At 45.4% G+C, this 24,344-nt stretch overlaps 1 protein-coding gene and 1 long non-coding RNA gene across 2 annotated transcripts in view; both read left to right on the forward strand.

Moving 5' to 3' along the window:
• Positions 1 to 8,165: 8,165 nt before the first annotated feature.
• Positions 8,166 to 13,526, forward strand: LOC310849766. Its single transcript, XR_014567071.1, has 3 exons — positions 8,166 to 8,547; positions 10,604 to 10,761; positions 13,496 to 13,526. It is a non-coding gene; the product is annotated as an uncharacterized lncRNA (long non-coding RNA).
• A 3,290-nt stretch (positions 13,527 to 16,816) lies between these two features.
• Positions 16,817 to 24,344, forward strand: part of CLCN6 (chloride voltage-gated channel 6) — a 33,924-nt gene continuing 26,396 nt past the window's right edge. The window contains exons 1-3 of the mRNA XM_083750181.1: positions 16,817 to 16,968; positions 20,866 to 20,925; positions 22,300 to 22,365. Of these exons, the coding sequence (XP_083606307.1) occupies positions 16,888 to 16,968; positions 20,866 to 20,925; positions 22,300 to 22,365 (207 nt within the window). The 5' untranslated portion in view covers positions 16,817 to 16,887. The remainder of the gene's footprint in view (positions 16,969 to 20,865; positions 20,926 to 22,299; positions 22,366 to 24,344) is intronic.

A 24,344-nucleotide genomic window follows, 5' to 3' on the forward strand; every position in this document is an offset into this window, starting at 1 on the left:
GTTAGTGGCATTTGTAACCTGAGGCGTTTGTAACCTGAGGCGTTTGTAACTTGAGGTACCACTGTAATGCATTTTGCTTGTCTGGATGAAAGGGGGGTTGGCATGTGAGCATGCAAAAATCGGCCTACTCCAGCATCTTGTTCTCACAGCAGCCACCCAGAAGCCCCAATAGGAAGCCCACAAGCAGGACTTGAGTTCGAGAGCCCTCTCCCCTCCTGAAGTTTCCAGCAACTGGGATGCAGACGACTTACTGCCTCCAGCTGTGGAGGCAGAGCAGTGATTGTTGCTAGCAGCAAAGATAACATTTATATTGGCTCCCCCACTCACTTTTACCTCTGACTCCACCCACCACGGGCACGTGGCCCTCAGAAGGTTGCCCTGATGGGAATAACGGCCCCCTTGGGCTAACACATCCCCGGGCTGCCTTATTTGTTATGGCATAAGCAGAGCCAGGCAGAGGCCTGGGCCAGATAGATAATGCCTCCCCCTTTTTTTACCCTTGGGATAACTGAAGTCTTATAAATCAGTAAGCATGTACATAATTTTCACAAACGTTAGGCTGACAAATAATTTTATTTCAAGGCTTGAACCGTATCTGCATATAAAGACAAAATGGAAAATATAGATATACAAGAGTGCTTTTTAAAAATACATACGGAAAAGGATTATTTTAAGTACAGTGGTACCTCGAGTTAAGTACTTAATTTGTTCCGGAGGTCCGTTCTTAACCTGAAACTGTTCTTAACCTGAAGCACCACTTTAGCTAATGGGGCCTCCTGCTGCCGACACAACCAGAACACAATTTCTGTTCTCATCCTGAAGTAAAGTTCTTAACCTGAAGCACTATTTCTGGATTAGCAGAGTCTGTAACCTGAAGCATCTGTAACCTGAAGCGTATGTAACCCGGGGTACCACTGTATTTATATTTAAAAATGTTTTCCTAGCTTTCGTTTCTGCAAATTCTTGAATTACGAAGGAAAAATCAAGCAACTTTGCCTTATCATGGTTTATATTTATCATTGCTAAACCACTTATGCGTTCTTGAGCCATTGTTGATGGAAAGAAAGACTTAATTCGTTTTAATATATTGAAACTCATCCCACCCAGTGCCCGTTCTGCACTCCTCTGTGGAGACGATCGCAGGCCCCGCCCCGGACACTGGGGAAGCTTTTCTCTCTCACGGCAAGTCATGGCCCCAGGGAATCCGCCCACCGCCACATCACCTTTGCACCTCCATGTTCGCCCCAGTGCATCCCCTGCGATTGTGAATATGCTGACCGAGGCCCACTTTGGAATCGGAGGCCCGGGCCCAGTGGCCCATATGGCCCCCCGCCCTGTCTGGGCCTGGGCATAAGCCTTCCAAAGGAGTTTACACAGGGTGACTCTGGCCCGGCTGTGGTTGATGGGAGTTGTAGCCCAAGGCAGCAGATTAGCCTTCTCCAATCTCGAAAAGAACAACAGCAGCAAAGATTCAAGGTCTGATTCAAGCTAACTGGTTCTTACTGCCAAGTACCTCCTCAACCCTCACACCTTCTTGCAAGCAAGAAAAGCCATCTAAGGTGAAGGGGAATGTTTGCAAATTCTAACAAGTCAGTTCTGCAGAGGATTTAGCACAGGATGAAAATTTCCATGTTGCTGGTTGCTAGGGATTCTTTTTCCCACTCGCCCCACATCTTAGGAACACAGCCAGCTGCTGCCCCCAGCAACCTCCAAGTCAGAATGCTGGCATTCATTTTAGAAGCAGGTAGGTCTTGGAGGGCCAGGAACACTTCCAAATCAATAAAGGTAAAGGGACCCCTGAGCATTAGGTCCAGTCGTGGCCAACTCTTAGGCTGCAGCACTCATCTCGCTTTATTGGCCGAGGGAGCCGGCGTACAGCTTCCGGGTCATGTGGCCAGCATGACTAAGCCGCTTCTGGCGAACCAGAGCAGCGCACGGAAACACCGTCTGCCTTCCTGCCGGAGCTGTACCTATTTATCTACTTGCACTTTGACGTGCTTTCGAACTGCTAGGTTGGCAGGAGCAGGTACTGAGCAACAGGAGCTGACCCCGTCGCGGGGATTTGAACCGCCGACAAGTTGTAGATGGATGTTAATGAAGTTGTAGACAGGGTGCCGGCGTTTTGCACCTGTTTCGCCCTGGCAGTCCAAGTAATTGAGAGGCCGCTGTTCGCCCCCGATGAGGCCCTTTTACTGGGGCTTGCAGGTATCACACTCCAAAGGTAGTTTTCCGGGCTTCTTCAGTGATCTAATCTCAAAGCCTTGATACGTATATTGATATTCAATTTTATTGAGAATACTATTTCTTGTCTTAAGGGACTGATTCGCTTAGCAGCGGGAAGGATAGCAAGCAGGTTCTGAGTCCAAACTGCACAAACGTCTTTGTCACAGACACACATTCACTGCTTTAGTCATCTTTATCACCTGAGCTTCACCTCTGCTGTGTGGACGTGAGAGAGAGAGAGAGAGAGAAACTCACTTGCTCCCATCACCTCAACTAACCTCTAGCAGCCTGACTGCATTCCTGCTGGAGTTATCACTGAGGGTATGGATCAAAGTTAGGGTTGTTGGTTTTTTTGATACGGATCAAAGTTTGCTAAGGAGGGAGCCTGATCCTGGCTCCTTGACTGGGACTCTCTCCAGCTGGCAGCCACTCTGGAGAAGAAAATAGTACTGGTGCCAAGAGAAATTACAACTGGAGCAGAAACCAGCTCTGAAAGGGTTGTGTGAGCAGCAGCTCTGCTGAGGAGACACCCAGATCCTGTTTCTCATTCCCAAAATGCGGATCTAATTTCAGGTGGTGGCATCATGACCGAAACCGCTTCTAAATGCATGGAGTGCAATTGTAACAGAAGCGGCGAACAGGGCGAGGGGTTAGCTTTAATTCATTAGCATTGCTGAGCGGGATAGACCAAACGTCCATTTAGAAGGGCTTCAAAAAATGCTGCTGGAAAGCTGGCGAGAAGGATGTGGAAAGCGGACTATGCAGAATTAGATAAATTAACAGGAAGGATTCAAAATCTGCAGGATCAGAGATTCATAGAAGACTGGAGTAAATATTTGAACTATTTGAAATGCAATTGTAATAATCGGATTGCAAGAAGCTCTGTAAGGAGGACTATTGGAAATATTGCAAGAAAGACTATGATGAGAATTATTAGTTAAGGATGATTAAACATAATAGAGAAATTAAGAAATGCAGAACAAATGATAAAGAACGGAAAATCTTCAGAAGTTGTTGACAGAAGTCTAAAATATTGTATAAAAAGTTATCTTAAATGATTGTTGGAAATGATGTTAAAAAACCCCCAATAAAAATGCATAATAAAAAAGAGAGAAGGAGGTGGAAAGAGGAGCCAATTGCCACTGCCCTTGTTCCCAACACTCAGACTTGGGGGGTATGCAAGACTTGCCACACTTCCCTCCCAAGCAACGCTGCAAATTGAACACCAGTTACTACAGTGGTACCTCAGAAGTCAGATGGAATCTGTTCCAGAAGTCCGTTCAACTCCCAAAATGTTTGGAAACCAAGGCGGGCTTTTGATTGGCTGCAGGAAGCACCTGCAGCCAATCAGAAGCCGTGGAGGACGTTCAGGTTTCAAATAACGTTTGCAAACCGGAACATTCATTTCCGGGTTTGTGGCATTTGGGAGCCAAAACGTTCGACTCGCAAGGCAGTCGGGATCCAAGGTACGACTGCAGCCTTTGAAATGGGCCTTAAAAACACTCTCTTCTTAAGGTTTCTTAATGGTGCTTTTAAGAGTTTGAGCCATCTCAGTGCTAGGTCATAACAACTCTCCAGCCCCTTAAACTACAGCTCTCAGAATTCTTTGGGGGAAGTCATGTCTGTTTAAACTACAAAAATCATATTGTTTTAAATGCATGGTGGACCAAGTTTCTGCATTTACTAATGTTTTTACTGGTGTTGAAGTTTGGGGACGGCTAACATGCAATTCTCCAGGTAGAGTCCAGCTACTTCATCAAGCCCCAGCTTGCAAGACCAATGGCCAAGTAACTTTCAGATTTGTTGGCTGAGTTGCAGAACAAGCTTCTTCAGAAACAAGTCAGGTATGTAGCGATGGTTATCAAAGTTGCATTTGTTAACCTATTCTTCTGCTTTGAGCTTATTTTTTTTTTAAACTAGGGGAGGGGGAATTATACATTGTATCTTAAGCTCTCTTTACATCTGCAATCTGTTTTGAGGTTTTCAACTACAGCCAGGAAGATGGGACTATAAATATATATAAATAAAAGTACTGTGTGGTCTTTCTTAGGTGCTGATTTCGTGCCAAGTTTCCTCAAAATAGGAAACACCAAGGACTATAATTATAATTCTCATATAGCTCCAGTATTTATTTCAGGGGAATTTCCCGCTGTAATCTCATGAAGGGTAAAGCCTACATCCATTGCCTGGTGGTCAGGATACACAAACTTTCTCCCTGCATCGCACAGGAACAAAATCAGGGTATGAGATGTCCACCCCATTTCAGCTACCATAAGATAATGTGCTCCTCCAATTATAGAATGAAGGGGCTCCTCTTTCACACCGAAATGTTGGGGGAGCTTTGCCAATGTAGGAAGTTGCCCATCAACCCCAAGCCAGCATGGCTAATGGTCAGGCATGATGGCAGCTGCAGTAAAAAAAAACATCTGGAAATCTGGAGAGCCATAGATTCTGCAGCCGAGTGACCAACATTTATCTTATGCACCATTGCTGAAAAGGTCTCATCTCACTCCCAAATAAAAAGAAGAGTTTTGGAGAGGGTGGCAGCTCTCCCTTTAATTGCATTAGGAAATGTCATAGTAAAAAGCCTGCTTCCATCTGTTTATTGTCACCTGGTTAACTTTTATAATTATATCCTGTCTCTATCGGTACTGCTGTCAGTGTTTAATGGCTTAATGCTGCAGTTTTAAGAGTTGTTAATTGTTGTGTTTTTATATGAAGTAGCCGTTCTGTTTCCATTCCATATTTTTAAGAGCTTAGTGTCTGAGTTTTATTTTTTCCTCTTCCCTCCCTGTCCTTTCCCTTGCATATTGTGTTGCTATTTTAAGACTGTAAGCCTGAGAACAGGAACTGTCTTATTTTACTGACTGTCTGCAAGGCACCTTGGGAGCCTTTTTGGCTGAAGAGCGGGGTACAGATGCTCCCAATAATAGCAGTAAGTTGTTAGGCACTCTGGGCTCAATATGAGGTGCAAAATGTAAGAAATGAATAATAATAATAATAATAATAATAATAATAATAATAATAATAGGATATTGCATTTAATTGTTGCAAGCCACTATGAGCAATGCAAACAAAGTCAGAGCATACATCTCTTGAATAAATAAGATAGTTTCTCTTTCATGCATCACAGCAGGAGTCATTTGCCAGACTGAAAAACTGGACTGTAAAACCACCTCCTTCCCTGCAGAGTTTTCATAATGGTGCTTTGCATCATTCTGACAGTATATGGCCCCCTACCCTCAAACTAGGAGGATCCAAGAGTCATATTTGTGTTCAGCTCCTTCCCCTCAACCCCAAAGATGCTGCCTGCCTGCCCTTCCACCTCTCAGCCCAGCCATATACGGGAATATATAAAAAATTATGAAGAAAATAATGAGGCAGAACAAGGGTTGTTGGAGACTCTCTCTATTTAAAAGTCTCAAGCATTTTCAAGATAAGAGGTTGTAACCAATCAAGTTTTACTCAGAACAGAACCCTTAAATTTACACCCAGAAGTTAGTTGTGTCCGTCAGTTTCAGTGGGCTTATTCTGAGTAGGTCTAATAAAGGATACAGCCCTGCATTTATACGTACTGTATGAGAGTTGCTCCTGCACAGCCCACAAGGAAAACTGAAACTGAGCTGCATATGTTGGATCAAAGTATATGTATAAAATAATAAACCAAAGGGGCAACAATTATGAGGGAAGATACTTTAAACTTGTGGGATAGGACTGATGGGGCAAAATATTTCTTTAACGTTGGCAAATTATAAAGGGTGTGTGTGAAGAAATATGGCAGAGGAGAATTAAGAGGGGAATATGGAGGTATTTCCTGAGGAGAAACAAATACTGTATAAACAGGGTTGGGGTTTTTTTTTTTGCTGGGCAGCCATGTAACATTTCCTAATAATTCGTGGGGTTTTTAAAAAAGCCTTTTCAAAGAATCATAGGCACCCTGAGGGGTATCCAGTCCAACTCCTTGCAATGCAGGAATCTCAACTAAAGCATCCATGTCTGATGGCCATCCAACCTCTGCTTAAAAACCTCCAACAAAGTAGAGTCCACAACCCCCTGAGAGAGACCGTTCCAATGTCAAACAGCTCTTACAGTCAGAAAGTTCTTCCTGATGTTTAGTCAGAATCTCTTTCCTTGTCACTTGAAGCCATTGGTTCGAGTCCTACCCTCCGGAACAGGAGAAAACAAGCTCCATCTTCCCTGTGACAGCTATGAAAAAGCCCTTTTGAAGGTGGCTATCGCTGAGGGTTAAACCACAGAGCCTAGGGCTTGCCGATCAGAAGGTTGGCTGTTCGAATCCCCGCAACGGGGTGAGCTCCCGTTGCTTGGTCCCTGCTCCTGCCAACCTAGCAGTTCGAAAGCACGTCAAAGCGCAAGTAGATAAATAGGTACCACTCCGGCGGGAAGGTAAACGGCGTTTCCGTGCGCTGCTCTGGTTCGCCAGAAGCGGCTTAGTCATGCTGGCCACATGACCCAGAAGCTGTACGCTGGCTCCCTCGGCCAGTAAAGCGAGATGAGCGTCGCAACCCCAGAGTCGGCCACAACTGGGGTCCCTTTACCTATCATATCTCCCTCTCAGTCACCTTTCTTTCCTTTTTTCTTTTTTGCAGGCTAAATATACCCAACTCCCTCAACTGTTTCTCAAAAGTCTTGGTTTTCAGACCTTTAATCCTCTTGGTCATTGTCCTCTACACATGTTCCAGCTTATCAATATCCTTCCTTAAATTGTGGCAAGCCAGGCGTCCCTTATCTTAGGGCAGCCAGTTCTTCCTGCCTAAGTGCAAAACCTTAGAGTTGTCCCTATTGAAATTTGTTTTGTTGGTTTTGGCCCAGTTCTCCAATCTGTTAATACCACGTCCTGATTCTGCCTTCTGCGGCATTAGCTACCCCTCCCAGTTTGGTGCAATCTCCAAACTGGAAGAGCATCTCCTCAATTCCTTCATCCAACTGGTTTATGAATACGTCGAATGAAAACAGGCCCAGGACAGAATCCTGTGGCATCCCACTTTGTCACTTTTTTCCAAGATGAAAAGGAACCATTCATGAGTACTCTTTGGGTTTGGTCTGCCAACTAGCTACAAAACCATCTCATCCAGCCCACAATTTACCAACGCCTCTACAATAATATCAAGGGAGGGTGGGTGGGTGGACTCTGTGTCAAAAGCCTTACTGAAATCAAGATACACTACGCACACAGCATCCCACTGATCCACCAAGCTTGTAACTCTTTAAAAAAACAGGAGAAGATATGAGATTTGTCTGGCATGACTTGTTTTGATAAGCCCACCCTGGTTCTCAGTCATCACAGCATCCTTTTATAAAGGCTCACAATTTAGTTTAGTTGTACCTGGGTTTATAAAAAGTTATGTGGAGATCTAACAGGCATGGCCAAACTTGGCCATCCAGCTGTTTATGGACTACAATTCCCATCATCCCTGACCACTGGTCCTGGTAGCTAGGGATGATGGGAGTTGTAGTCCCAAAACAGCTGGCGGGCCAAGTTTGGCCATGAGGTCGGCTTATTTTTGGCTTGCAGAAAAAGCTACTGACTGATTTACAAGAGGAAGAAAGTCTTGTCTTCCCTCCTTACTTTGCAATATTTTAATTAGCACATACAATGTAATAAAATAATATAATTATTGCATTATAATTATTATACCTTATATTGTGATGCTTATGTGGTGCTATTTAAATATTTAATATTTTAATATTTTTAAATATATTAAATATTATAAGAGTGGGGGGAGAGGAAACGAGGGTTTAGGCTCCTCGCTCCCCCTTTTTTACTTCCCCAAATGGTCTCTTCCATTAATTAAAAACCGCTATGAGAAAAGGAGACTCCTGGTCGAGAGCCGCCCCCCCCCCCGGTCTTCCTGAAAGTTGGATCTTTCCACGCGCTCGCGCATCCCCCACGCTCGCTCGTTCCCTTTCCCTAACTCACCTTTTCTCCGGCGTCTCCCCCTGCGGGGTGGGGGAGGGGAGGGCTGTCTGGGTCTCGATCCGAGGCGGGGGGCGAGGAGGAAAAAGTTGCTCTCGCGCCCACGCGTGCACGCACACAGGCACGATTTTGGTCTCCCTCGCTCCTCCTTGAAAATTTATGAAGCCACGCCCTCCTTTAAATGGTACTTCGTGCCCGATTCCAAGATGGCGGCCAATAAAGGGCTGCTCCGCCCCGCCCGCCTTCACGCCTCAACAAAGATGGAAGCCGTTATCTCGTTGCCTGGATACCGTCCCAAACGCCTCGCTTTTCTCTCAGCTGCCCCGTTTCCTCACAATCACATAAACAAACAATAATAATCAATGGCAGGAACATTTCCCTTTAACTTGGTCAGCAGGGTCTAATTTCTCTCCTGCCCTCATTATTATTTTACTAAATAATAATAATAATAATAATAATTATTATTATTATTATTATTATTATTATTATTATTATTATTATTACTATTCAAAAGTAACTCCAAGCCACACGTAGATTAAAAGCAACAAAACCAGGGGGGGGGGGGGAGAAATCTAACGTTCATATTTTTAAAAGGCAGAACTAACATCCTACTCACTGAAAGAGGCCACAGAAAAATTAAAAGCCAAAGGCCTGACAGGAGAAAAAAGAAAGTTTTTTGCCTGCTTGTTTATTTACAATCTCCCCCCCCCCACACACACATATACTTATAATGTTTCTGCAAAGTTTTTGTCTTCCTTGCAGACTTAAGACACGTGAACACCAACAGTCTTCTTTAATGATACTGCTTCTTGTTTTTAAGTTGCATACCACTTACAGACTTTTAAAACATCAGTGCTTAATATTTCAAATATCTTTTAAGTGCGCAAAACTTTAAAACGGTATATATGCTTTTAAATAGTTGCTTTTAAAAGTCATGCTTTTAAATAAAGTGGCATGCTCACTATAATCTGGCCAAAGGGTGCCTCAGGCGGCTGTTTTTTGAGCGTCAGAAAAGGGCCACAAATGAATAGATACTGAAGGGTTGTAACTTTCCTACATTCCAGAAGAGAAATATCTGGGATTTCTTGATTGCCAAAAAGCTTGGCCAGCCTAGGCTATGGTATTCTTATTTTTATTATTTTCCGTTTATTCCCTGCCCTTCACCATAAGCTCACAGAGTGAGTTACAACAATAAAAAAATATAGGTTCAAAAATTACAGCCACGAGAATAAACACTTTTTGCTTCAGGAAGAGATGGCTCCACCTCAACCAAAAAAATGTGTTAGGCCCGTTTACTCTGCATTGTACTTTAAATCATTTTTTCCTTTGCTTAGCCACCGTGAGAATTACTTTTCAATGTTTTTATGCACATGAGTTCATTGCATAAAAATAAGAAAAGCTCTAGCATAATCTTGCACTCTGTCTTGTGGTGATCACAGAGATGAAAGCTCTTTTAAATGGTGGTGTCCAGTGTCTTGAGCGTGCCTGACGGACACTGCCAGGGCGAGCTAAAAATAGTGGATTTAAAATAGCTCCCTTTGTCTAAAAGTGGCGCTAAAATAGTTGCTTCTGCCTGCGGTGAAACATAAGCCCGTTTATCTGCTTGAACCCTAGGTCATCACAAGCCTGTTAAATACATGATGGTTACTTATTAACAAGACTTGTTGAACTCAGACGCCAAACCCTAATCGTTGCAACATTCGTATTCTGTTATTGTGTCTGCAAGGAAGCAAAACAAACCACTTGGAACTTTCTGTCTATTTTCTGATTATTTTCCCATGCCAAGACCGCATTAAATAAACCATAATTAAAAAAAAAAAATATGCTGCTTGATCGTAAAAACAAACAAAAAAACTCAAGCAGTTTACAAAAAGAATGAAACAATGAAATTATCAGTAAAACACAATGAAAAACAGCCATATAAAATCTTCAAAAGATATCAACCATAAGCTAAAAAAACAGATCAATACACGTGTCAACATCCTGGATAGGTTTGCCCAAACAAAAATGTTTTTAGCAGGTGCTGGGAAGAGTGAATGTTTGGTCTAATGTCAATAGGCAGGGAGTTGCAAAGTGTATGTGATGCCACATTAAAATACTGATTTATTGCAAATGCAGATTGAGTATATTTTATGTAGGACCTTTAATGCTGCCAGTTGCTCAGATTGGAGCAGTTGTGTAGGCGTATGTGGTCTAAGGCAATCTCAGAGGTAAAACTGGCTTGCATGTTATTAATTCATATCATGACGTTGGGCTCATTCACATGTTGCACTGGTATGAAGTGTCTCTGCACTCGTACAAGGGTTTGTGTGGAACTGTGTGCCCTTGATTTGCAAACTCAGCTGTGTACCCCCTTACTGTCGGGTACACAGACTAGACATTCATATTAAGTCTTTACATTTAAATAACTGCATGAGTGTACAGCTCAACTATTTCTGTACACAGGTACACAGATTTTTCACTCATCGAAAGTAACACGTGGATGCCTCTATCTTGTGCTCCAAAGGGGTTCTGGATTACATTAATGGGATCATCTATCCTCTTGGAAAGTCTGTGGTTGCAGTTTCCAAACAACTACTTTCCTGGTTGGCTTTGGACATTTGGTGAGTAGGAATCGTCTTCTAAATGACCACAGCAAGAAAGATTTTGCATGAGAAGTGATACAGAGTGGGTGGGTTTGTGTGACCACACAAACTATCTTAAGGTAAAGGTAAAGGGACCCCTGACCATTAGGTCCAGTCGTGGCCGACTCTGGGGTTGCGGCGCTCATCTCACTTTATTGGCCAAAGGAACCGGCGTACAGCTTTCGGATCATGTGGCCAGCATGACTAAGCCGCTTCTGGCAAACCAGAGCAGCGCACAGAAACGCCATTTACCTTCCCACCGGAGCGGTACCTATTTATCTCCTTGCACTCTGACGTGCTTTCAAACTACTAGGTTGGCAGGAGCAGGGACCGAGCAACAGGAGCTCACCCTGTCGTGGGGATTCGAACCACCAACCTTCTGATCAGCAAGTCCTAGGCTCTGTGGTTTAACCCACAGCACCACCCACGTCCCAGATACAAACTAGCTTAAAGGTAAAGGGACCCCTGACCATTAGGTCCAGTCGTGGCCGACTCTGCGGTTGCGGCACTCATCTCACTTTATTGGCCAAGGGAGCCGGCGTACAGCTTCTGGGTCATGTGGCCAGCATGACTAAGCCGCTTCTGGTGAACCAGAGCAGCGCACAGAAACACTGTTTACCTTCCCGCCGGAACGGTACCTATTTATCTACTTGCACTTTGACGTGCTTTCGAACTACTAGGTTGGCAGGAGCAGGGACCAAGCAACGGGAGCTCACCCTGTCGTGGGGATTTGAACCACCAACCTTCTGATCGGCAAGTCCTAGGCTATGTGGTTTAACCCGCAGCACCACCCGCGTCCCAGATACAAACTAGCTTAGGCAGTATTTAAAAGGGGCCAAACAAATCCATGGAGGATAGCCTAATCACGTAGCTAGGGTGGTGTAAATGGAACCTTCATGTTTAGAAGCAGTCTACCTCTCTGCTGTTGGAGATAAATAGGCAAGAGAGGGATGCTGTCTTTTCAAAGCTTGTATATGGGCTACTGGGAGAGATGGATCTTCAGTGGGTTCTAGCAGGGAGCTCTTGCTATTAACTTAACAGTTAAAAACGTGTCCTAGTAGCATTGGTAGATGTATTTGTAAGACATCTCACCCTCTGGGCTCTCTCTCTCTCTCTCTCTGTGTGACATATACACATACACGAATTGAATGCACTAGTGGGCACAGGACCTAGAGATTGCCACCCTGGTGCTGAAAGGCATTTCTTCCACTCTGAACATGTATAGATTTCCCTGGGGCCCCTTCTGCCAGTTGAAAGCCTCCATCCTTTTAATAAAAGGGAGGGAGGCTGAAATTACAGTGACCTCCCCTACAGGATTACTGTGACAATTGCTTGAGCAGTGGTGGTTATCTGGCAGGCGGGTGGAGGGGCCGAGGGGAAGGAAACCAGGTCACTGGGGAAAGGGTGAGACAGTATCAAAACCCCTAACAGCAATTTCTAGGGATTTCCAAGAATGCTGCAATATCTTGTTTGGCTGGCTTTCAAGGGCTGGTGTTACGAACAGCTGTGCTTTATTTTTAGAACTGCGAATCTCTGGCTTGGTTCTGCAGGTGCAAAACTAGCCTTTATTTCACCCAAGTCAAAGACCCAGTTTGGCACACACCCCACATACATTTGCGTACACACACACACACACACACACACACACACAGAGGCTGGGAGCCTCAATGGCACCCCTCTGGAGGTTTTACCAGGGGCAAAAATTTGGCTAACCGCCACCGCCATACCTCTGTGTTTTGGTTGGATTTTGAGAGAGAGGAAGAGGTATACAAGGAGCCCACATAGTTTTCTTTCATATTTTGTCCAAATGGGGAAGAAATTGAGATTTCTCTGATTTTATCCAGCTTCTTGCATTCAAGCTCTGCCTTAGAAGCTGCACACTGACCATTTCTCACAATATGGACATAGGAATTGGAGCCTCTGATCTCTCTTGAACTGGGGGCAACCTCTTCAGTGGGTGGTATCGAGCATTTGAATTTACAGTCATCCTGTCCTGCAAATTGTCCCTGTTTTGGTAGGAACTGGGGGAAGACGACGACAAAGGTTTGCAGCCAAACCTCTGCCTGCTCAGAGTAGACCCACTGAAGTTGACTAGCATAGGTCCAATAATTTCAGTGGATTTTCTCTGAGTAGGACTTAGGGCAGGATTCTGAGAGCTGTTGCGTGAACAGGAGTTCACTTTTTGAATAAGAAGAATTATATGTCAAGCGGGGTGGGGGTGGGGATCAGGATTTTAGAGATGCTTAGGTGGGGCTGTGGGTTAAACCACAGTGCCTAGGGCTTGCTGATCAGAAGGTCAGTGGTTTGAATCCTTGTGACGGGGTGAGCTCCCGTTGCTCAGTCCCGGCTCCTGCCCACCTAACAGTTCCAAAGCACGTCTAAGTGCAAGTAGATAAATAGGTACCACTCTGGCGGGAAGGTAAACGGCGTTTCCGTTCACTGCTCTGGTTTGCCAGAAACGGCTTAGTCATGCTGGCCACATGACCCGGAAGCTGTATGCCGGCTCCCTCGGCCAATAAAGCAAGATGAGCACTGCAACCCCAGAGTCGGTCACGACTGAACCTAATGGTCAGGGGTCCTTTTACCTTTACCTTTAGGTGGGGCATGGCCAAAAAAGGTTGGGAACCACTCCTCTAGTTGGAGGGCGACTTGAGAACGATGCAACAGGCATGCACCCTGCCAGCCTTGCACTGCTTTTCTGTGTCTCATACAGTCACCAGTGTCACCTGAGTGAAGGTTAACTCTCTTAACTTCTGTCACATAGAAGTCTTGTCCATCAAGTTTTCCAGGGCAGTTTTTGCCCAGTAGAGACTTTGGAGGCCCTTAATAGAACTGAAAATAATTAGGAATGCCTAAGAGAATGCAGGGACGTGGGTGGCGCTGTGGGTAAAACCTCAGTGCCTAGGGCTTGCCGATCGCATGGTCAGTGGTTCAAATCCCCGCGGCGGGGTGAGCTCCTGTCTTTCAGTCCCAGCTCCTGCCCACCTAGCAGTTCGAAAGCACGCCTAAGTGCAAGTAGATAAATAGGTACCGCTTTATAGCGGGAAGGTAAACAGAGTTTCCGTGTGCTGTGCTGGTGCTGGCTCGCCAGAGCAGCTTCCTCACGCTGGCCACGTGACCCAGAGGTCACGTGACCCAGACAGCGCTGGCCTCCGGCCTCTTAAGTGAGATGGGCGCACAGCCCTAGAGTCGGACACGACTGGCCCGTACGGGCAGGGGTACCTTAAGAGAATGCAAGGAATCAGTCATTTGGATCTGCAACAGGTAATCTCACATATCTCCCCTGCCCCCTGCCCCACTCCAGCTCCTGTAAAAATTTTCCCACGGTTGGAAGTGGCTTGAAAATATTAGGTGCACCTCCTCCAGTGGTTTTTTTTTTTCTATTCAGAAAGAAACAACCACACAAAATGACTAAGGGAAGGTGATGCTTTTAAACATGTGTGTAAGGATTTATGCAAGATCCACTGGCAATTTGGGTGTTTTCTTGTATACGTTATCATAATGGTATACTTGGTAATTAAATATTTCTTAATCTGTGGGAAGGTTTGGGTTAATGTTCTTGAATATGTCCCTGATTTGAATGGAAGATAAAATTGTACCATGCTAACAAATCAACATCAAATCGTTTTAGCTTTGTCTGTAGCTAAGCTGGTATGGTTTTTTGTTTTTTTGGTCATAGAAATTTCAATATGTATTCTCAGGCCTCCCATAGGCGGCTTCTCCCCCCACCTCACTATTATTTATTCCATTTATTTATCACTTTTTACAAAAAGATGTCTCAAAGCATCTAACAAATCCATAAAATCCCCCCCAAAACACACAAAAAACAAAAGCTACTCCACCCTACAAAAATGGGGACTGGGAATTTTATGGCTCAGAGGGCTAGATCTTTGTTTCCTGATGCTCTGCAAACCACCTTGGACAGGTGGGCAGGATCTGCCCCTTTTCAGCTTACAAAATCCCTGTGAAAGCTGATGATATTGTTCCTCTAAAAACTCCCACAGGCTACAGTTCATCTCTTACCACTTTTGCAAATTTCCTTTCTCTCTTATTGGAGCCTGCCCCCTTGTGGCGAAGCAGATGTACAACCACAGATTATCCTTATTTTTTAATCAAAACAAAAAAAATTACCTTCCAGTAGCACCTTAAAGACCAACTAAGTTAGTTCTTGGTATGAGCTTTCTTCAGATAATGTAATTACTGTAAAGTCTTAGGCGCTAGGTGTCAAAAGCAAAGGTGGTTCAAGAGGGGGAAAACCTTACAGCTGCCAGGATTAATTGTTCCAGTTACAGATAGTGTTGGTCTGCCATAGTCAAAACAAAAAAAATTCCTTCCAGTAGCACCTTAAAGACCAACTAAGTCAGTTCTTGGTATGAGCTTTCGTGTGCATGCACACTTCAGAGTGTATCTGAAGAAGTGTGCATGCACACGAAAGCTCATACCAAGAACTGACTTAGTTGGTCTTTAAGGTGCTACTGGAAGGAATTTTTTTTTGTTAGGATTAATTGTGATATAGAAAAAATGGGGGGGGGGGTTGCTGCCCAACTCCCCAAGAGACTGAGTCCTCAGGGGCGAAGGAAGGCGTTGTGACACCCAGGGCAGGTGTCGCTACGTAGGGCACATGTGCGTATGTAGCGATGCCGCACATGTGCTGTATAGCTGTTTGCAGCCGGTGATGCTCCAGCGCCGTATGGCTCCCACGGCCCCCGTTGCGACACCACTGAGTCCCTTAGTCCATGATCGGTCAGAGATGAATGGATGGAGGCAGGATGCAGTGAAAGCAAGGCTGATCTTTATTTTTTCTGTTGCAACAGAGTTCCCTCCCCTCTTAGCAAGAAGGCAAAAGAGACCCAGAACCAAGAAGAAACATCTCTTTTAGGGGTTTGTATTTTGGCGGGGAGAAGAAACACCCCTCCTCTACAAGCAGTCAGAAATCACACATAAGGTGGGGTTGCTGTGGCTCAGGCAGGCCAAGGGGTGATATTCCTGAGGACTGAGCAAGTTTTACATAGTTCCAGACACATTTTACACAAAACATTTGCATTTGATATAACAATCAGGATGCCCGTCAGACATCCCTCAATGCACAACATCTGGACGAACGATGACAATTAATGCAAAGGAGGTTCATAGATATAGGAGAGGAATCCCTTCAGGAACTTCCCCGAATTGCTATCTGCCTACCTGTTCTCAAGTTTAAGGAGGCAGAGGAAATATTGAGTCTCTTTAGGGGAGCCAAGATGGTTTTTGGGTTGCTCTCCTGTACTATTTTAGACATGTGGTTTATATACTTACGTCTGTGTGTTTACCTTGTGCAATTATCAACATTTATTCTATATTTGAGACCTCAGAATTCCTTTTTTAAAAAATTATTTATTTGGTTTTTCAAATTAAAATTTCACAGTCACATATACAACACACAACATAAAAACAAGATTCCAAGGAATCTCTTGGGTCCTCCCCTTTGTGGGTTCTATTGTTAATCATTTCATCCTGCCTCTTTTATGAAAATCCAAGTCTTTTACCGCTCCATTCTGTCCAAAATTCACCATTAAACTGCAATCGAGACCTCAGGATTCCCATGAAAATTGGGAGGCGGGGTGCTTTAAATGTCGAGGGCAGCTTGCAGCCTCAGTCTAAACCACTGCGCAAAGCAGATGGGAACGAATGCTTCGCCGCTGAGTTGCAGCCCATCCCTTAGGAATGAATAGAAGGCAAGATCCTAGTCCTCAGGGACTCGCTTGCAGAGCCGCGCTTTCCCGGCTGCAGGTGGTCGGGGCTAATAATAATAATAATTTATTTATTTATACCCCGCCCATCTGGCTGAGTTTCCCCAGCCACTCCGGGCGGCTCCCAATCAAATGTTAAAAACAGTACAGCATTAAATATTAAAAACTTCCCTGAACAGGGCTGCCGCGTACCCGGAAATCTCCCATGCAGAGGGGGGGGGGGGGAAAGTTGGACCTCTCTTGATTTTTCTGAGTTTCGTATCTCTGTGGGCTTCGCTACCAGCACTTCCGTTTTTCGACCGCGCCCCTGCTCGTCGAGCGGCAGGGCGCATGCGCGGGGTTCTCCGGCTGGCGTCTGCCTGGGGCTACGAGGAAGATGGCGGCCGGCTGCGGGGCTGGCGCTTGCTGCTGTTGCTGCTGCTGCGGGGAGAGGGAGAGCCGCACCCCGGAGGAGCTGGTGAGGGAGGGGCGCCGGGGGGGGGGCTGCGAGAGCCTGGCTGGAGCCAACACCCTTGCCTGTCCCCATTGTTTGCACCGTGCTTGGTCTTGGGAGGTGACCGTAGCAAAGCGGGGGTGCCTCTGAGCATGAGCAGAGTGGACTTCCCTCTTCCAGCGAGTCTCTGCAAAATCCTCAACTCCTACAGAGATATGCGCGTGGGTGTGTTTGCAGCGATTCATTGGAAAGGGAAAAACCGCTCTGTGCATGCTCAGAGGCAGCCCACCTGGTTTGCTGCAGCTGTAAAATCTTATCCCTTGGGACATGCATGTCTGAGGGAGGGGGTGCTTCTGTGCATGTACAGAGTGCTTCTCCAATGGGTCACTCTGAAGCCTCCCCCACATATATCTGAGGGTTTTTTTTTTTCTCTTTCTCTCTGTATATATGTATTGGCACTGGGTTGGGGCATTGCAGGGACTCGTTGGAAAGGGGAAACTGCACTCTACATGCTCAGAGATGGCACTTGCTTGTCATGTCTATATAAATATTCTGTCTTGGAGCATACATCTCTTAAGGGGGATGCTTTTGGGCATGTACAGAGTTCCTTTCCAATGGGTCATTGCAGTGATACTTGTTTATCTCACATGTATAGACAGGATTATATTACACATTAGTTCTAGTCAAAGCAGAACCATTCAAATTGTTGGACATGTTTTCCTAGAAGCCTATTAGTTTCAATGGGTTTACTCTCAATAGGCTGTTGTCGGAAGCAACCCATCTTGGGTACTGGAGTGAGGTGTCTGCAGCATCTAATGTAATAACCTGAAAGCCTGTTTTTTGTTTTCAAATGTATGGAATAGCATGTACAGTGGTACCGCGGGTTACATACGCTTCAGGTTATATACACTTCAGGTTACAGACTCCGCTAACCCAGAAATAGTACCTCGGGTTAAGAACTTTGCTTCAGGATGAGAACAGAAATCACGCAGCAGCAGCACAGCGGCAGCGGGAGGCCTCATTAGCTAAAGTGGTGCTTCAGGTTAAGAACAGTTTCAGCTTAAGAACGGACCTCCGGAACAAATTAAGTACTTAACCCGAGGTACCACTGTACTTAAACATTTCTGTGACTGTTTACAGATAGGTAGCCGTGTTGGTCTGCCATAGTCAAAACAAAAAAAATTCCTTCCAGTAGCACCTTAAAGACCAACTAAGTCAGTTCTTGGTATGAGCTTTCGTGTGCATGCACACTTCTTCAGAAGTGTGTATGCACACGAAAGCTCATACCAAGAACTGACTTAGTTGGTCTTTAAGGTGCTACTGGAAGGAATTTTTTTATTTCTGTGACTGTTTGTACCCTGATAAAGAACTAGCGCTTTCTTGAAAGTTGCAAACTTTTAAATGTGGGTATGCAGTAATGGAAATACATTCAGGATTTTCTTAGCCCAGAGGGTGATATTGGAGAATTCTGATATTTACCAGTTGAGAATCCACTGAGCACCTTTGCTAAATGTTCAGATGTTATCTTTTTTTATCAAAACGCAGGTTCATGACAAACATTTCTGCTGTATCCTATTGGATTCTTACAGTTCTTAGGAGACCCTCTATTTCCCCCTGAGAACTACAATTTTCAGAGTTCCCTGGGAAGATGGGAATGACTGTTAAACCACTCTGGAAATTGTAGCTGTGCGAGGAGAGTAGTCTCTTTCCTCGCTATTCTCAGCACCCGTAACAAACTAAATTCCAAGGATTCTTCGGGGAGGAAGCTGTCATTGTTTCAAAGTAGCATAATAGTGCTTTAAATGTGTAGAGTACATGGGGCTTTACTATCACAGTTCATTCTTTTTTCTTTCTTTTTTAAAATACATGAAATTAAAGGCTGATTGTCTTAGATCCGGGGTTGCCAATTCATTCTCAGTGCTGAGTCTAAGAATTTTCTGGGCAGCCTGAAAATGAGTGGTGAGCGTTGGTTTGCAAGCTGTGTGAGTTAATGGTGATGTCTGTTGGCAAGGCAATGTGTCTTGGACACACAGTTGATACTGGGAGAGATCTGCTCCTCTAAGAACCGTACTTGAGTCCCAAGCAATTTAGGTCTTTCTACACTAGCACAGACCATAGAAGCTAGTTTAGTGTACCACTCATGTGCCTTCCAGATGTTTGGGGCTACAAATGCTGTCCAGAACTGATGGGAGTTGTAGTCCAAAGTTTCTGGATACCACCTGTTTGACAAAATATATTAGCTGTTCCATATATTAGCTCCTTTAAAAACAACAACAAAAAATGCTGGTTTTAATTTATATGTTTGCTTAAAATATTTTAAGTCGCTTTGAATTGCCACAGCAAGAAGCAACTAATAAATTTAATTAATAATTTTATATGTGTGTGTGTGTGTGGCTAAGAGGTTGCATTTTATTGTCTCCTTGTTGCATATTGATCTCCCTATTTTATTTTGTTCTTAAACTGAGGTGTTTTGCAGGGTATGGTTTATTTATAGTTCTCATGGTTAGGCCTGAGAGGCAGTGACTGACACAAGGTCTCCCAGTAAGCGTCATGCCTGAGTGGGAATTTGAACCCTGGTCTCCTAGGACCTAGTTCTTGACACTCTTAACCAGGGGTAGGCAACCTAAGGCCCGAGGGCCGGATGCGACCCAATCACTTTCTCAGTTTGGCCCGCGGACGGTCCAGGAATCAGCATGTTTTTACATGAGTAGAATGTGTGCTTTTATTTAAAATGTATCTCTGGGTTATTTGTGGGGCATAGGAATTTGTTCACCCCCCCTCCAAAAAAAATTATAGTCCGGCCCCCCACATGGTCTGAGGGATGGTGGTTTGGCCCACGGCTGAAAAAGGTTGCTGACTCCTGCTCTTAACCATTACACCACAGGGGTTGTAGAAAGTGTTTCCTGGTTTTTTTTGTCTGTTCGGGGGAGTTCGAGACTGCAGATGGTTTGCCTGTTTGGGGCAGCAAGTTCTGAATATTACTCAGTTTTCCTTCTGTGAAATGGGTGCCCACAACAAATTTTTCAAACGTACCTTCCAGGTTCCCAAAAGTTGGGGATCACTGGATTACCCCAGTATCAAACCACAACGCTTTGAAAAAGAATTGTTGTGGATCAACTTGACTTCCATTTACTTCTGAGACTTAGTACCCTTAACCCTACTGGATCCCTATCAATCAAAATGGAAAACTACATTATATGAAAAGCTGGGGTTTTCGCCACAGGCACTGATAGCCACAGGATATGAGAAAGCCAGAGCAACAATTCGCCAACAAATCTGGGAAGTAGAATTTCAGTGTCATGTGAGTGAGATGAATAAGCACCCAGCAGTCAAAGACAATGGGAGAGGTTTTACCCTAGCAGTATATCTGACAAAATTACAAATATCAAAATATAGACGGTCGTTCACCCTCGCTAGATTCAATGTGCTGCCACGTGCCTTATTACAGGGCAGATATGTGGGTAAACCATATGCGGAGCTGATAGATGTGGAAACCGTCTCTCATGTCTTGCTACAATGTTTTTATGAGGATATATGCTCGGTCTTTATCACCCCTGTTCTACAGAAAATTCCAAGTGGGTCTGAACCTCAATGCTTAAAATCCCTGATAGAGGATAAGGATCCAGAGATCGCGCTAAGGGTGGCCAAATTTTGCGCGGCTGCCATAAAACGCAGGGAAAAGCTGTGCTGGTACAAAGACTAAGGCCTCAGATGCAAACTCTAGATAATATTTTAGAGACTAAGACCTAAACCACATTTCTAATGACTTGTCATATTCGTATTGTTTATTGTCATACTCGATTATTAATTCAAGCTTGATTCTGTTGTGTTTTATGTTCGCTTACTACAGTATGTGAATCTGGCCTGGGACCACAATAAATTTCATTCATTCACTTCTGAGAGTTTTGATTTGTTTCCCAGACTATCCTTGGAGAAACGGAGGAAGAAGATGACGAGATTCTCCCACGTAAGGACTATGAGGTGAGCAGTGACGGTTTTGTCAATGGGCAGTTAAAAGAAGCAGATGAGTGGGGGTTAAGCATAGGCTCCTGTGAAGGGTATGTGTGCATCCACAAATGTTGGATATATAGGCCAAACATCACCTTAAATCTCGGTTACAGTTGCCACAACTGGATGTCTGTTTGCCAGGGGGTTGGACTAGATGACCCTCAGGGTCCCTTCCAACACTACAATTCTATGGTTCTATGACCTCAACTCCGTTGCTTGACTGTAGCTTGCTCTTGCGACAATTCACTTGTCCCAGGAAACAAGAAGGAAAAATGCACACAGTGGAAATGGAAATGAGATTAGCCATGAACTAAGGCTAGGGACGCGGGTGGCGCTGTGGGTTAAACCGCAGAGCCTAGGACTTGCTGATCAGAAGGTCGGCGGTTCGAATCCCCGTGACGGGGTGAGCTCCCATTGCTCAGTCCCTGCTCCTGCCAACCTAGCAGTTCGATAGCACGTCAAAGTGCAAGTAGATAAATAGGTACCGCTCCAGCGGGAAGGTAAACGGCGTTTCCATGCGCTGCTCTGGTTCACCAGAAGCGGCTTAGTCCTGCTGGCCACATGACCCAGAAGCTGTACGCTGGCTCCCTTGGCCAATAAAGCGAGATGAGCGCCGCAACCCCAGAGTCGGCCACGACTGGACCTCATGGTCAGGGGTCCTTTTACCTTTTAAGGCAGAGCTTCTTAGACTGTGGTTCCCAAACTGGTGCCCGGAAATCTCCACGTAATTGCAGTTGTACCCTGTGCCGGTAATATTATAATTATAATTATAATAATAATAATAATAATAATAATAATAATAATAATAATAATAATTATTTATGCCCCGCCCTCCCCAGCAAAGACTGGGCTCAGGGCAGATAACACCAGATATAAAACAACTGATTAAGATACAACTTAAAAACAATATTAAAATACAGTACAACATTAAAATGCAGCCTCATTTCAATAGAAACTCAAAGACGTTTTGGGGATGAAAATGTCAAATCTTCACCAAGGCCAACTATTCAGACTGGTGCTACGTGGGCCAGAAAAAAGCCAGGGAAGTCCATTACAGAAGGAGAAAGGAAAGAGGGGGGCTGGCTAATTTCTAAACCCTTCTCTGAACTTAGACCATTGCTTGATTTTACTGCCCCTAACTATCTTTAATGCAAGATGGGGGCTATTGGCCATGTCAACAGAGTCTAACGATCTCTGGAGGGCCACAGCTTCTCCCTCCCGGCAACTTCTGTCTGGAGTAAGAAATTTCTTTTCGAAAATGTGAGTGGGAATGTAGCGGTTCTTGCTCTCTTCCTCCTGTATTATGGGTTGCGTTCAAATGTGCTTGCCTTTCCCACCCACTTGCAGAGTTTGGACTATGATCGTAGCATCAACGAACCCTACTTGGAAGTTCTGGAAAGTCTTGACAGCAAGGTAAGATGGTCTAGGGCAGTGTTTCCCAACCTTTTTTGGGCAAAGGCACACTTGTTTCATGAAAAAAATCTCGAGGCACACCACCATTAGAAAATGTTTAAAAAATTAACTCTGTGCCTATATTGACTATATGCCGCTTGGGGCGGCAGCCTGTTGCCCGAAGCACAGGGAGCCCTACGGAGGGCTCCCCGTGCTTCCGGCGAGTGTCTGCAACCCTGCGCGCCCGGCAGGAGCTCCTGCCAGGCGGCAAGGCTTGGGGCGGCAGCCTGTTGCCCGAAGCACAGGGAGCCCTACGGAGGGCTCCCCGTGCTTCGGGCGAGTGTCTGCAAGCCTTGCGCGCCCGGCAGGAGCTCCTGCCAGGCGCGCAAGGCTTGGGGCGGCAGCCTGTTGCCCGAAGCACAGGGAGCCCTACGGAGGGCTGCCCGTGCTTCGGGCGAGTGTCTGCAACCCTGCGCGCCCGGCAGGAGCTCCTGCCAGGCGCGCAAGGCTTGGGGCGGCAGCCTGTTGCCCGAAGCACAGGGAGCCCTACGGAGGGCTGCCCGTGCTTCGGGCGAGTGTCTGCAAGTCTTGCGCGCCCGGCAGGAGCTCCTGCCAGGTGCGCAAGGCTTGGGGCGGCAGCCTGTTGCCCGAAGCACAGGGAGCCCTACGGAGGGCTGCCCGTGCTTCGGGCGAGTGTCTGCAACCCTGCGCGCCCGGCAGGAGCTCCTGCCAGGCGCGCAAGGCTTGGGGCGGCAGCCTGTTGCCCGAAGCACAGGGAGCCCTACGGAGGGCTGCCCGTGCTTCGGGCGAGTGTCTGCAAGTCTTGCGCGCCCGGCAGGAGCTCCTGCCAGGCGCGCAAGGCTTGGGGCGGCAGCCTGTTGCCCGAAGCACAGGGAGCCCTACGGAGGGCTCCCTGTGCTTCGGGCGAGTGTCTGCAAGCCTTGCGCGCCGGGCAGGAGCTCCCGCTGGGCGCGCGAGGCTTGGGGCGGCAGCCTGTTGCCCGAAGCACGCGGAGCCCTCCGGAGGGTGCCCCGTGCTTCGGGCGAGTGTCTGCAAGCCTTGCGCACCCGGCAGGAGCTCCCGTCGGGCGCGCGAGGCTTGGGGCGGCAGCCTGTTGCTCTAAGCACATGGAGCCCGCCTCCCTCCCACGGCACACCAGGCAAAGTCTCGCGGCACACTAGTGTGCCGCGGAACACCGGTTGGGAAACACTGGTCTAGGGAAGTTACAGTCATGGGAGTAATCTGTTTTTGCTATTTTAGTCTTGATCAGCTAGCTTTAGGGCTTGCCAGCATGGCACTTGTTGCTGTAGTTGAGGTCTCCCCTTAGTTACACATAAAGCCACAGAGATCCTCCATTCATTTCCTTCTTGGTCATGAGGAGGCGAGGGCTATTACCTTTTCCTTCCTTGAAGAGTACAATAGAGTTGCAGGAGGAATTTGGAAGGATGACACTCTTTCCCACTTTCTCTTTCAGCTCTGTGGACTTTTCAATGCTCTGCTGGATCAGATTTTTGCTCAGGGTGGGTTTGATTTAAATCAAACCGATTTAAATCACTAGTCAGTAAGACTTGATTGAAATCATTTTTTTTTTTACAGACTCATTCTTGCTGGTATAATCGTAATATTTACAACCAGGTAGAGGTTTCATTTTTGGAATAATAAATTTTCAGAGTAGCTTTTACAGATACATCAAAAATAACTGATTTGGTTATACTATTAAAAATACATAGACAGATAATTGTGAAATTATTGTGTGGTTTAATAAGTTAACTGTTTATATTTGGACAACTGTTCTGCTGTACTTTATTGGAAGGAGAAAAATAATTATTTCTTTAAAAACAATTTAAACTATTTAACTAAAACAATAACATTATAGTATACGTATCCATGTTTGTTAACTGATGTGGTTAAACATTTTTTAAAAAAAGAAAACTTAGAGTGAGTTTTAGCACACATGAAAAACTTAAAACAAATCCTTATTTCCTGATGAATAGCCTTTG

Source organism: Podarcis gaigeae (genome assembly GCF_964106915.1).
Source record: "Podarcis gaigeae genome assembly, chromosome: 8".
NCBI lineage: Eukaryota > Metazoa > Chordata > Lepidosauria > Squamata > Lacertidae > Podarcis > Podarcis gaigeae.